Raw genomic sequence first — 12,708 nt, forward strand, 5'->3', positions numbered from 1 at the left:
CGACCTACAGATTCAATGCAACTTAATCAATACCCCAGAAAATTACTTTGTGGACACTAACACTGCAAATAAAAATCAGATAAGGAAATTTTTGTTCTAGGGGCCAAGACCCACAGTCTTCACTTAGCTGCATGGTCATTGACCACTGTAAGAATTCTCATTTTTAGACACTGGGACAGGAGGGGAAGAAGGACAATGCTCACTTCAGGGGAAAATAGATGTCAGTCTTGGCTTCCTGTGGAATTAATGGAAGAGAAATCTGTAAGTTCAACCTTTCTCACCAAAAACAACAACAACAACAAAGCCAAGAACTTCTCCAATGGAGGAGAATGAAAAGTGGAATGGATATATTGCATTTCTGCACTACCAATCTGGTTACCTTCAACAGCACACCATCCACCTCCACAGCACATGGCTGTTCATCTGTATAATTCATCACTTTTCTTCACTAAGGTCCTACTACTCTAACCCACCACAACGATTCAGAATCACTCTCCAGGTATCATTGTTTTAAATCACATTATTTCCCAACTACTTATAAACAAAAAATTCCATTTCTAAAATGACTAAATAGGAACTCTCTTGCCTCATCCCCTCTGCTTCCAGAAATCCTGAAGTCACATTGTCAAGCTGCAGGCAGGAGATTAGACAAATTCAATAAAACTCAATTTACCCAGAGAAACAACATTCTAGTAAAGTCCTGCATCATTTAACACAAGGGGTACATTCTGAGAAATGTGTTGTTGAGTGATTCTGTCATCATGAGAACATCATGGGGTGTACTCACACAAACTAATATCACTAGGTAATACAATCATATAGGACCACTGTTTTGGGGAGTTTTGTTTTGTTTTGGATACTAGAAGTCAAACTCACAACCTTGGGCTTTCCAGGTAGGTACTTATGCTATTGAGCTATAACCTTATCTTAGACCACTGCTGTATATATGGCCTGCTGTTTACTGAAAATTATAACTACTATAGTTATACTAACACTTTAAGAAGTACTTCAAATTCACATATGACAGAGTATATTAAAAATTTCTGGCTTTCAACCTGCTGAATGCATAGAGAGACCCACCAATGGACAGGCTATGCTCATACACATAAATGCCGACCAGTCTACTGTTCCCTTATATTTCAAAAGGCACGTGCTGCCAAAAATCAGCAAAGATAGGTCAAAATGGGCACTAAAAAGCTGGATTTCAGAGGAAAAGAAGGACAATGCAGATACCAGAGTAATCTTAAAAACAAAAAAATATTTGATTAATAGCCTTGTAGAGAAAAGAAAATAAAATGAATCTATGACACAAGAAGAAACACTAAATCAAAATGGTAACCAAATATCAAAAAGTAGCTCTGGGATACTAAAACTAAGACAGGTGAAATTTTAAAATATCAGTAGAAACAGTAGGAAAAAAAAAGCCAATGAAGTCACTTAGAAAGAACAAATGATTAAAAAGATCTAGATACAAGATCTGTTTTCCAGAACGAAAGATCTGGAAAATAAAAGAAAAAAGAAGTTAAAGGATTCATCTAAAAGGTAATATCCACTGAGGTTATTGGGCACGCGCCACCACACCCAGTAAGTTACCATAAGAGCTGCCTACCCATTAGGTTACCCCCACCCATGCTGGTCCCATTTGCTCTCCATACTTTTCAAAATGTCCCTCTGATTACATCACTCTACTTAAAAAACATCGCAATTACATCCCAGTGTTCAAAAGACACACCAAAGAGCTCTAGATGAGAAAGGAAATGGACAGGTCTCCACCTCTTTAAACACCTCAGTTATGTTCCAGCTATAACAGGCCTTTTTTTATCCATTAACATGTTAATTGTACATAAGACAGGATCAGTGTGATACTTGCATACACACACTCAGCATGCACTGTGTGTCTATGCCACATTTTCTTCATTCATCTGTTTTTTCCCTTGCTTTTTTTTTTTTTGAGACACTACATAGTATCTCACTATGTAGTGCAGGCTGACCTTGAACTCATGGCAATTCTCCTGCCTCAGCCTCCTGAGTGCCAGGATTACAGGTGCGTGGCACCATGGCCAGCTTCATTCATCTGTTGATGGCCACCGAGGCTGTATCTCAGCCACTGTGAAGTGCTGCAGGAAACATAGGCAGGCATCCCTCTGGAGTGATAACTTCCTCTGGATACATACCCACAAGCAGGCTGGCTATGTTTTATAGTACTTAGTGTTTTTTTGAAGGTATTTCCATGCTCTTCCCTCTAATGAGCATACTGATTTATATTCCCACCAACAGTAAGTAAGAATTTCTTTTTCTACACACATCTTACTTTGTTTTTTAAGTAGCAGCCATTCTAACTGAGGTTAAATGGTATCTCACTGTAGTTTTGATCCATATTTCCACGATGGCTAATTATATAAAACATGTTTATATTCTTTTGGGGAAAAAGGTAATATACAAAAACAGGAGAATCACAAATACAGAATACTGGAAAATAAATAAATAATAAGCCAGCCCATAATGAAAGAGAATTTCTGAAAAACTGAAAGACGATTTCTTCAGACTGAAAGAGCTTGCAAAGCATCTATACATGAATAGAAAAACACCCACTCTACAGCAGGTACCTAACTGTAAAACTTCAAAATATAGAGAGCTAGTCATAAAAGTGAACTGAGAAGAGGGAATAGATCATACGGAAATACCATCAGGCCTTTTAAACCCAGAAGTAAGACAACAGAAAAATATCTTTAAATTTGAGATTCAACAATGCTTGTTAGCCTAGAATTCTGTACCACTCAAATTAACTATGGTAGAGATACACTGTCACTTAACAAGAATACAAAGAAAAGAACTCCTATACATTCTTTCTTAAGAAGAAAGTGGATGAGGTACGTCATAAAAATTCAGGAGACTGAGACTTAAAACCAAAGACTAAACACTGCACAGCAGTGAACAAAAAGCTCAGAAGAGTAGATAATCAGCAAACTCATATAAAGGGACTGAAGAAGGGAAGTCTGGGGTGAGGAGACAGTAATGAAGTGCTTGTGGATACAGGAAATGTATTACATGCTCAACAAAAACATTTGGATGATTCATTATAAAACAGCAACTGATCCTAGACAAAATAAAAGACAAGAAGTTATCAATTTCAGGAAAAGTAAAGGGCTATTCCAGGAAGAAGACATTGTCATAATTTATTGTTGATTGAGGCATGAAAATATTCATTAAATCATAATATTATAAACCTTAACCACAGATTTAATGAATATTATTACATAATTTTGAGGGGATGGACAGAAAGGAATTATATGGAGAGCAAGAGAGCTACCACCTTTTCCTTTAAATCAGTAATGTTTTTCAAAAAGTACTAAATACATATTTAGAAATACGAGAGTATAGAACAGAGAAAAGCCCAAAGTATTGTATATAAGTGTATAAATAAAATACGGAAATATAAGATATAGACCTTGAGGGAGGAATGTCAAAGGATGAGGAACAGTACTACTACCTTTTCTTTGTAAGCCTTATAATACTTTCTGTTTTTAAAAGTGTGAATATGTATTATTTTCATTAAACAATTTATTTTAACAGCTAAAATTAAAAATCTATATAACTGCAAAACAATCAAAATTGGAGGTTATAAGGATGCAGGTCAAATAGGTGACTAGCCTCAAAGTAAATGATCATGAAACATCTTAGTCATTAAAATTTTACACTCTCATAAAAGGCATGCTTCCCTTTCTCTCTGTAATTTACCACTTCCAAAATCAGAAATCTTACCCACTGCTTTGATTTTAAACATATTTCAAAATATCTGATGAGTCTTTACGAGAGAAACAAACTGAAATTTCTTTCGATAATATTTTCGTAACTAATCAAAACCTTAACTCCACGCTATTCCTACTTTTGGTCATTAGAATAAACATTTATATGCTCTGGATTTATCAGATTGCTATGCATGACTTTTTATACTGTTTATACTTTTGATAAATATCCAAAAAAGCATAACTTTTTTGTCCCAAGAAAGGTAATTTTCTTGAAAACCAGAACTTTAAGCTTTTAGAAATTACATACAAATAAACTAGCAGAATGCATTCATGAGTTATGAACCTAAAACTTTTACTATGGGGATTCTATATCCTCTTATAATTTTATTTGAAGTTTGGTTTTCATCTAAAACTGGAAATATACCCATTACATTAGTTTTCAATCTTCCTGAGCTAGACATGTTAAGGTTAGAATTAAAGAAGATCGTATTGTGCAAACACAGGCTCTCATGAATGATAGTTGCTCATTAATATTTGTTTATTGTGCTTTAGCTTAAAACTAGACAAGTAGACTTAATAAAATCCACTTCAAACACAGCATTTAGGAGAAATGATTTATTTACCTCTGTTGGCTTGTAGCAATCCACAAGAGCTTCCTAGAAAGAAACACATAAAAACTCAGTTTCATTATTTTAAATTTCAATATAGTTTTCAAAATTAAAAATCATTTCATCTTTATACTAACATTTTACAATAGCAGATCGAGACTTCAATCCACTATCTGCAATAACTCATTTCAGCACCAACTGGTCATCCAAAGATACAAAAAGATCATTAATATGCAGGAATGCTTTGGCTAAATGCACAAGCACACATGCAAGAGGGCCTGCACGCACATGCACACACACACATATGCACACACACTTCATGGGAAATCCTTTTAATAAAAAGATTTGTTTTATATGCTACCATTGCACTGAAAATAAAATATAGCTCTTGATCAGATAATAGATCCCTCACTGAGGAGACGAGCTTAAAGCGGCAGAGGTGGGAAAGCTTGGTCTGCAGAGAGATGCAGCCCAACTCTACGCCCAAACCCTTGCTGGCCCTCAACAGGAGCAGAACACTATCACCACACACACCCCTCCCTCCAGCTTCCCTAAGACTCCAGTTCTATGTTATAATTAACTGAGTATAATCCAGAAGGCCAAAAGATTTCAAACCTATTCATCCAGTAAATGACTTTCACCCCCTCTGTACACACACACACACACACACACACACACAGGCACCTCTCTTTCCCCCTTCCTTTTGGGTTACCATTTGGTTAATATTAAACTGGATATCCTTTACGGTAAGACCGCCTGTGCCAGACGGTGACAATCACAATGGACATCTGAAAGAGGGGGCTGTGGCCATGATTCAGCCACAGACAAGCTTGGGACTCAGCTACCTCGGCTTCAGGGTCCTCACTTGGAAATCAAGCAGGGTAGATAACCTGAGGTCAGCTAAAAAAAAGCCCCTTTCAAGTTCTCAATTTTAAGACTATTTTTTATGTCATTATATTTGCTATCAAAGTGATACTTGTTTTAAATTTTTATTTACTTTTTAAAACCTTTATAATTAGGATGCTATTATTTCCAGCTAAATCTACCCATAGGAATAATCACAGTAACTAAGGCTTTTCACCATATAAGGGACACTAAGAATCATTAACACATTGAATATATCAGTGCATTAAAATGTGCCATTTGATTTGCTTTAGTGTCCATTTCCCATTGATGAAAACCAATACACAGTCCCAATAATTATCAGTGGACATTAGGTACAGTGGTGGGTCAAAGGATGATTAGTTTTAGAAACTCCTAAGTGCAGTTTTTAAAATGATAAATTTAGCCTCTTGTGGGAAGGACTGAATAAATTCTATTGCTTTCCACTGAAGAATATTAAACTGCTCAACCTCCACTAATGAACTAGAATGCTACTGGCATCAGGTAAAAACCATTTTTAAAAAGATATTCTACTAAGTTGAATTATATCATGAGTCTAATCTAGAAATAAATTTTACAAATGTCATAATCCATAAATGTGAGACCAGAGCCCTGGGCTTGATCAGATAATAGATCCCTCACTGAGCTTGAATATTTCCAGTTCCAATCCAGTCCTTTCCTTATTGACCTGTGGGCACCATTACCTTCTCCAGAGAATGATCTCTGGGGCAGAACCAGCTCTTTCTCCTAAGGAAAATGAGGCTGGAGAAAGTCATCTTACAAAATCTCCGGAAGACTGGCTGTAGCCAAGAGCTGTTTTACCATCACAGATGCAACGTGTGCAGGTGAACACCCAGCATCCCACTGTTTTCCCTTCTACATAACGTCACTGGCCACCTCCTGGTGCTACTCACAGCAGGGGGAATCAGCTGGATCACACCTCCTCACTTTATGCCATGATTTGAGGACTCAATTGAAGTCAAACAGCCATGGCTGGAAGTTCAAGTCTTTGAAAGCTGCTCACCTGTAATTTTGAAGCTCTCTCTTCTTCACTGTCTGAATCCAGAAGATCATCAATGTCAATTTCTACATCTGGCATTTCTTCTTCCTGGGGCGGGGGGAGGACATGAAAGCATTTTATTATTTAGGGAGAAACTAAGTTGTGCCTGACCAAGCTAGTTGAGTCATATATTCTAGATTATCAATCAAGAAGAGTCGGTGGATAAGCATAGGGAGGAGAGACCAGAAGACAGAGGCGGTAAGAAGCAGGGCCAAGAGAAGAGGAATGAGAGAAGAGAAGAAAAGGGAACCAGCAATGCGGAAAGAGAAAGAAGGGGAAAGAAAGGACAGCAAAGAGGAGAAAAGAGAGAGAGGAAGAAGAGAAGGAAAGAGAACAAAGGAGATTTAAGTCAGAAAAGAGTAAAATGTATTAGTTTAGAAAACACAAGTTTCCATTTTCTAGCAGAAAAGCACACCTGGGGAGCACTCGACACGGTTTGGATCCAAAATGTTCCCCCAAATTCTCATGTGTGAGGAAAGTGATTAGATCACGGGGTGCCATACTCATCAATGGAATCCTCCACTGACGGGTTCAATAGCTAACTAACTGCTTGATCAGAGGCAGTTGCTGGGGGCGTGATCTGGAATGTGTGCTCCCTGGCTCCTCTCTTCTCTCTGCTTCCCAGCTGCCAAGAGATGAGCAGCTTCTCCTACCACGCCAGTTCCAAACCCTTGATGGCTTTGCCTACTGCTATCCATGCTGACCCGTCACCCAGTAGCCTAAATAGATAAAACATGAGCCAAAATAAGCCTCTCCTCCTTTTGGTCGGTGAGTATAGGATATTTTGTTCAAGCAACAGAAAAGCAACCAAGGCAGTGCACAAATAGGGGTTTGTCAGGTTACAGAAAGGGAAGTGAGAGTTCCAGTTTCTGTCCTAATAGCTCCTCTTGGTGACTTCCTCCATCTACACATATTTAGGAGTCTACATCTCACTTCACAGCTCTGGGTCAACAGAAAACCTTATTCCACCACAGGTTCTTAGATGTCAGTGTTGTCCAGCACAGTTAATTTGGAGATGGTGTATGACCCAGCTGAGACCAAGGGGACTTTAGGAAAGATTCCCTCACTCCCTGTGAACCGAGCACAGTTCACATTGGACATTGCTAGAAGCCTCCAGCAACCATGAAGAAAGGTTGAGGTCAGGACGAGGCTGACTCCATGGTAGACACACTGCGGGTGAAATGGTTAAAAAAACAAAATCCTAGATAAATCAAGTTTGCAAGTCAAATCACCCCTGAGTAGGGAAGCATATCCTTTAGGTTGTTGGATGTCTGGTGGTACCGTGCAGGCTGGACAACAAAAGACATCCAGCAAAGAGACAAAAGCAGTGAGCTCACTGGTTTGGAATCTGAAATTCAACACAAAGCAGGCCTTACCTCTCTCTCCTCTATCCCCTTATCTGAGTCTTCTCTGTAACTCTCAGAACAGCATCTTAAGATGTCAAGATAAGACAATAAGGAAGAGACACCGGTGCTTTTCCATTTCATCTTACCACACACGCATTCACCTGTGGCCCAGCTGCCTGCCTTGGGAATAGCTGAGCAATGTCTGCAGACATGCCTGGGCTGCCACCTGGGCTCAGCTGCCCTGTGTGAGCTGCCTCATCTTGACTTCCTGGCTGAGGCTGATTTTCTGAATATTTCCTTTTTAGGAAGATGCATTTATCAAGCAACTGTGCTCAAATCTTGCTCTGTGTGTATATACAAAGGAAGGGTTCAAATGTATTGGAGAAACCAAGGATACCTAGCTGCCAAGAGCAACCCCCTGATGGGCCAAAAATTCAAGAAACAGATTTTCCCTGAGCCCCAGTGGCTTGTTCTCTGCTTAGGTATTAGGTGGGATAACCTACTTTCAGGTCAGTATTCATCAGTGTGAATCTGTTGTATTTCCTATTTGTACTTAATGACCATTTACCTATCAACCGAAGCTGGTGATCCACAAGTAGGGAGTTTCAATGTTTTAATGAGTGTAGGGCTGCAGGGAGACTTTCCTCCCGCAAAGAGCATAGGCTCTTGAGCCAGGACACCTGGGCCAAGGCCAGCTTCACTGCTAACTTGCTGTGTGGCATGGGGCAAATTTCTTAACCTCTCTGGACTCGGTCTATAAAGATGGGACAGTAAATACCGAATGTCTTACAAGATTAAAATGTGAATTAAATTGATGGACTGGGATTAAGTCCTTAGAACAGTACCAGCACACAGCTAAGACCTAGCAATCACTGATATTTTTATTTGTATGATATGACATGTAACCTATGAAAATTGGACCTTAAATAGAGGGGCAATTCTAGCGTTCTTAGTCTTATTAAGGTCAAAAGTTTAAAATATGCTGGCATGGTACTGCATATGTCAGGATCTTCCTCATATACGGAAGCCGAGGCAGGAAGACCACTGTGAGTTTGAGGGCAGCCTGAACTACACAGTGAGTCTCTGTCTCAAGACAATGACAACAATGAGAAATCTAAAATAAAGAAAATTAATAATAAGATAGGAAAAATGCGTCTCTCAGAGAATTCTAATGACTTAGAGCTGGAAACAAGAGTTTCTTAATGGAAAGTAGTCAAAAGCATAAAATTAAGACATAGTCATCTGGCTTATCAGGGTATCAGAAAAGTTGTACAGGGCACTGTGTATCTCTGGTTATGAGAAGAGCTGACGGTATCCACCTTGATCCAGAACTTCACCTATATGAGCCTTGAATGCAGGCATCACTGGCCTCTGATCAGATGTCCATTGTTGGATTTCCGAGCCTTTTCCTTCCTTCTGCGAAATCCACCCCACCCTTATAGGCTTCACAGAGTGGCACAGTAGCCACTACCAAGGACACGTCAGTTATTAGCTCACCCAGGATACCGCTATGCCTCCATTAGGACAGGGGACGCGAGGAGAATCCAAAGGTGGCACTTTATAGCCAGACCTCTGGGAAACCCGAGCAGCACATGTGTGCTACCTCCCCCTCTTCCTGTGCTAGCCTCTTTGGCTGTCACCACCTGCCCCTCTGCAACACCAGCATTCTCTCACCTCCATGTGGTTATGTCAGGCCTCCTGATTTGTGTATATTTGAAACAAGCTGAGAGGGACACTGGATGGGGGAGAAAGGGAACTACTGGGGGTCCGACTAGAAAGTGGTACGCAGAGCTGTCAAGGCTTTCCATGTGAGAGGAACAGCGGGGCACGAATACATAAACCCACTGGGTTACAGGCACAGGCAGGCCATGCGGCAGGAATGCAGATGGCTGAGGGGAGACCCCCAGTCAGACAAGGTGCCCACAGGCCTTCATCCCACTCCCGGGCCCATGGAAGGCAAAGGCCACAGTGAAATGGCCCCTGAATAAGAGCTGGGCATACATTGCAGGTATTCGGCAAAATGCAGCTGGAGGTTCATCCAGTTACAGGCACAGCATGGGGTCACTTCAGTAACTACCACACAAGGCCAGACCACCCAGATGCCTCAGCCCACTGAACACGAGAAAAACCACGGGAAGCAGATAAACCTACACATTTCATTCTGTGTAATGGTCACCCAGACTTTCTCCTGCATTCCCCTAGTCCTCCCCCAAAACAGCCCTTTGAGTTCGGCACTTACACTATGGACATAAAGCATGTATGTATGACAGCTTTAATACAATCAAGCAAAGGAAGCCTATCCAAAGAATTACAGCTAAGGAGAATTTGATGTCTGTCGTCAAAGTGGGGTCAGGGGTATTGAGAAAGAGTCCCTCTAAGAGATTCAGGCTGGCTTTGAACTCACTATGTAGCTCAGGCCACCCTCCAACTTATGGTGATCTCCCTGCCTCAGCTTCCTGAGTATCAGGATTATAGGAGTGTACGACCACATCTGGTTTGGTCATTCTTAAAGGAAATAGACGAAAGTATCCAGTGCCTTCCTCCGAATAGCACAGCAACAGGAACCCTGGTGAACGAACAGTTTTGATGCTTGGTGAAGCCCTACCCCACTTCCCTACTCCAGGCAGAAGGCATCCTCAGTCAGGTGTTCTGGCATTAGGCTCATGCATAGCTTTCCATCAGGTGCTGAATTTGACCCTTCTCCCCAGCCCTTGAGATCTGAGCTGTCCAATATGATAGCCACATGTGGTATTTAAATGTAAATTCATGACAGTGAAACACGAAAAATTCAGTTTTTCATTCACACCAGCTATATGGCAAGTGCTCAGCAGCCACAGGTGGTAACTGGTTACTGCCCTGGAAAGCATAGGTATAGAACCTCTTTCCATCACAGATGGGTCCACTGGGCAGCACTTCTCTAGAGGACACTTGTCCCCAGCCCAGAGTTAGGAAGCGAATTTCCTTTCCCCTCTGAAAGAGAGATGACAGGAGTAAAGGAAATGCCTGGTTTCTCATGTCACTCCCACTACCCATGGACACAGTGCTGAGAAATGTAGCCTAGAGATGAAAACTGAGCATGCACTAACCAGGTAACCACAGTAATCACTCTACATCAGCAATGTCTATCCAACTGTAAGTCACTTATTCCTTGACCACATTCATCCAAAGAGTGGGCAGAGTCCGAGCTCAGCATGCATGCTAGGAATAGAGAGCAGGGGGTTCTGAATGCTGCTGATTCTACATTCACGAAGATTCTCTTTAGCTCTAAGTTCTTTGTTGATGACTGGCCCTAGTGACACAGCAAATCCTTTATAAGTAAGTGAGGATACCCACAGCCCACTATGGTATATCTCGGTGGTTCTGCTGTGTTTGGATATTTGCCCTGCATTTAACATGCATACCCAAACTGTGGCTTGCAGACAAAAAGTGAGACAATGGTCTTCGGAGGTGCTGGAGAGAATCACTACTAACACAGTTCCTCACTACTCCAGGGCCATCTTGGTGGTGCTCACAGAAAGAGGCCTCTGATCACCACAATGCATTTTTCTGGTCATACATTTGGTGCAAACCCGTTCTGTGCAAGGCACTGTGTCAGGCACTGGGAGGCCCAAGCTCTGGAGGGACAGTCAGCCTACACTCAGCTCCAATAAACAATAACACTAATAATACCAAAAACCACAAACAACCCCAAGTGCTTTAGTGATTCAGGGTGCTGCAATTAGAGTGTGTATGGAAAACAATTTAATACAAGAGACATAATTTATAGAATTATTTTATAACAGTCACCTAAAGAGTCAAATACAAAAAAGTTCAGGAAATCTATCCACACAATAAAGACCCAAAGAATCCGAGGGCCTGGATACCACAGCAATATCCTGCATGAGTCCAGCTAAATACTGAGAGCCCATGACGATGTCTAATGCAAGTCTGTTTCACAGATCTGTGCTGGGAAGGCCCAAAGGTCAGTAGTGGAAGCTAGAAAGTCTGTGCCAGTAGGATAAGGATCTGTGCCAGTAGGTGGAGGGTTCTGCACTGGAGATGAGAAGCACCACTCAAAGTAAGGACAAGAGCTCCCCCAACGATGAGAACCAGTGCGACAAGCTTTTCCAAGAGGTTGAACAGCACACCACCTTTCCCTCTGGAACCAAGAAGCAATGCATGAAGTAAGGACCAAAGAAGTACTACAGCCATTCTCAGCAACAGTGAGGTCCTGAGCTCCTCAGAACAGCCAAGTTCATATCGGAAACCCCAGCATGACAAGCTCCTCCAGAACTAACAGCACCAGGAGAACCAACAACACTCCTCTTCCTCTTCTGTTCTTTTTATGATGTTGGCAACAATCTTCAGGTGGCCTTACACACGCAGCACCACACTGATCCAGTTCAGCTGGGTGTTACAAGTTGCCCATCAGTTGTTGTCAACCCACCACACAGAGCGAGAGAACACTTCCACCTGGTGCAGGCAGGGAGGTTTCATGGCAGAAAGAGGAGGTAGCTGGCCTTGTGGAATAACAGGATTTGGACAGATTCAGAGGCAGATGGAGCAAGCTCACAGAGGTAAAATGGTGCCGAGGCAGCAAAAGTACAAGGTGTCTTCTGAATATGGGATAGAGAAAAGTCCGCAGCTCATTGCTTGGACAGAGATCCAAGCAAACATTAATGTGCTAGAGGGTACAGATATGACAGAAATAAGGCAGGTGAAGATGCCATAAGAGACGTACCCGGGAGTGTGACAAGCTGGAGGAATGTAGCCTAAGGAAAGGCAGCAGAAAATACTCCACTCCCACCTTCTGTCACCACTCAGGAATATATGCTCAGTGCTGCCAGATTTTCCAAGTTTTCAAGGAAAACCCAAAATAGAGATTTTTATTGCAACAATTTTTTATAGGGTGGCTAACAATTCCTTAAAAGAATTATGTAGGACAAACAAAATCCATCAGCCCACAAGCAGCTGGCTTCCCCCTGTCCTACAGAGACACTGTCTCCTGAACAAGGAAATAGAAGGACAGAGACAAGGTGGCCTAGCTGCAGGCCCAGGGTGCTGGGGAGGAAGTAGAAGACTGC

General features: G+C 41.5%; 1 protein-coding gene across 1 annotated transcript in view; it reads right to left on the reverse strand.

Annotated features, from left to right (window-relative positions):
* Positions 1–12,708, reverse strand: part of Ppp1r14c (protein phosphatase 1 regulatory inhibitor subunit 14C) — an 83,006-nt gene that overhangs the window by 16,706 nt on the left and 53,592 nt on the right. The window contains exons 2-3 of the mRNA XM_063233011.1: positions 6,264–6,347; positions 4,373–4,405 (exon numbers count right to left, since the gene is read on the reverse strand). Of these exons, the coding sequence (XP_063089081.1) occupies positions 4,373–4,405; positions 6,264–6,347 (117 nt within the window). The remainder of the gene's footprint in view (positions 1–4,372; positions 4,406–6,263; positions 6,348–12,708) is intronic.

The sequence above is a fragment of the Cavia porcellus genome, unplaced genomic scaffold (genome assembly GCF_034190915.1).
Source record: "Cavia porcellus strain 051 isolate PalLab524CR breed Dunkin Hartley unplaced genomic scaffold, mCavPor4.1 scaffold_22, whole genome shotgun sequence".
NCBI lineage: Eukaryota > Metazoa > Chordata > Mammalia > Rodentia > Caviidae > Cavia > Cavia porcellus.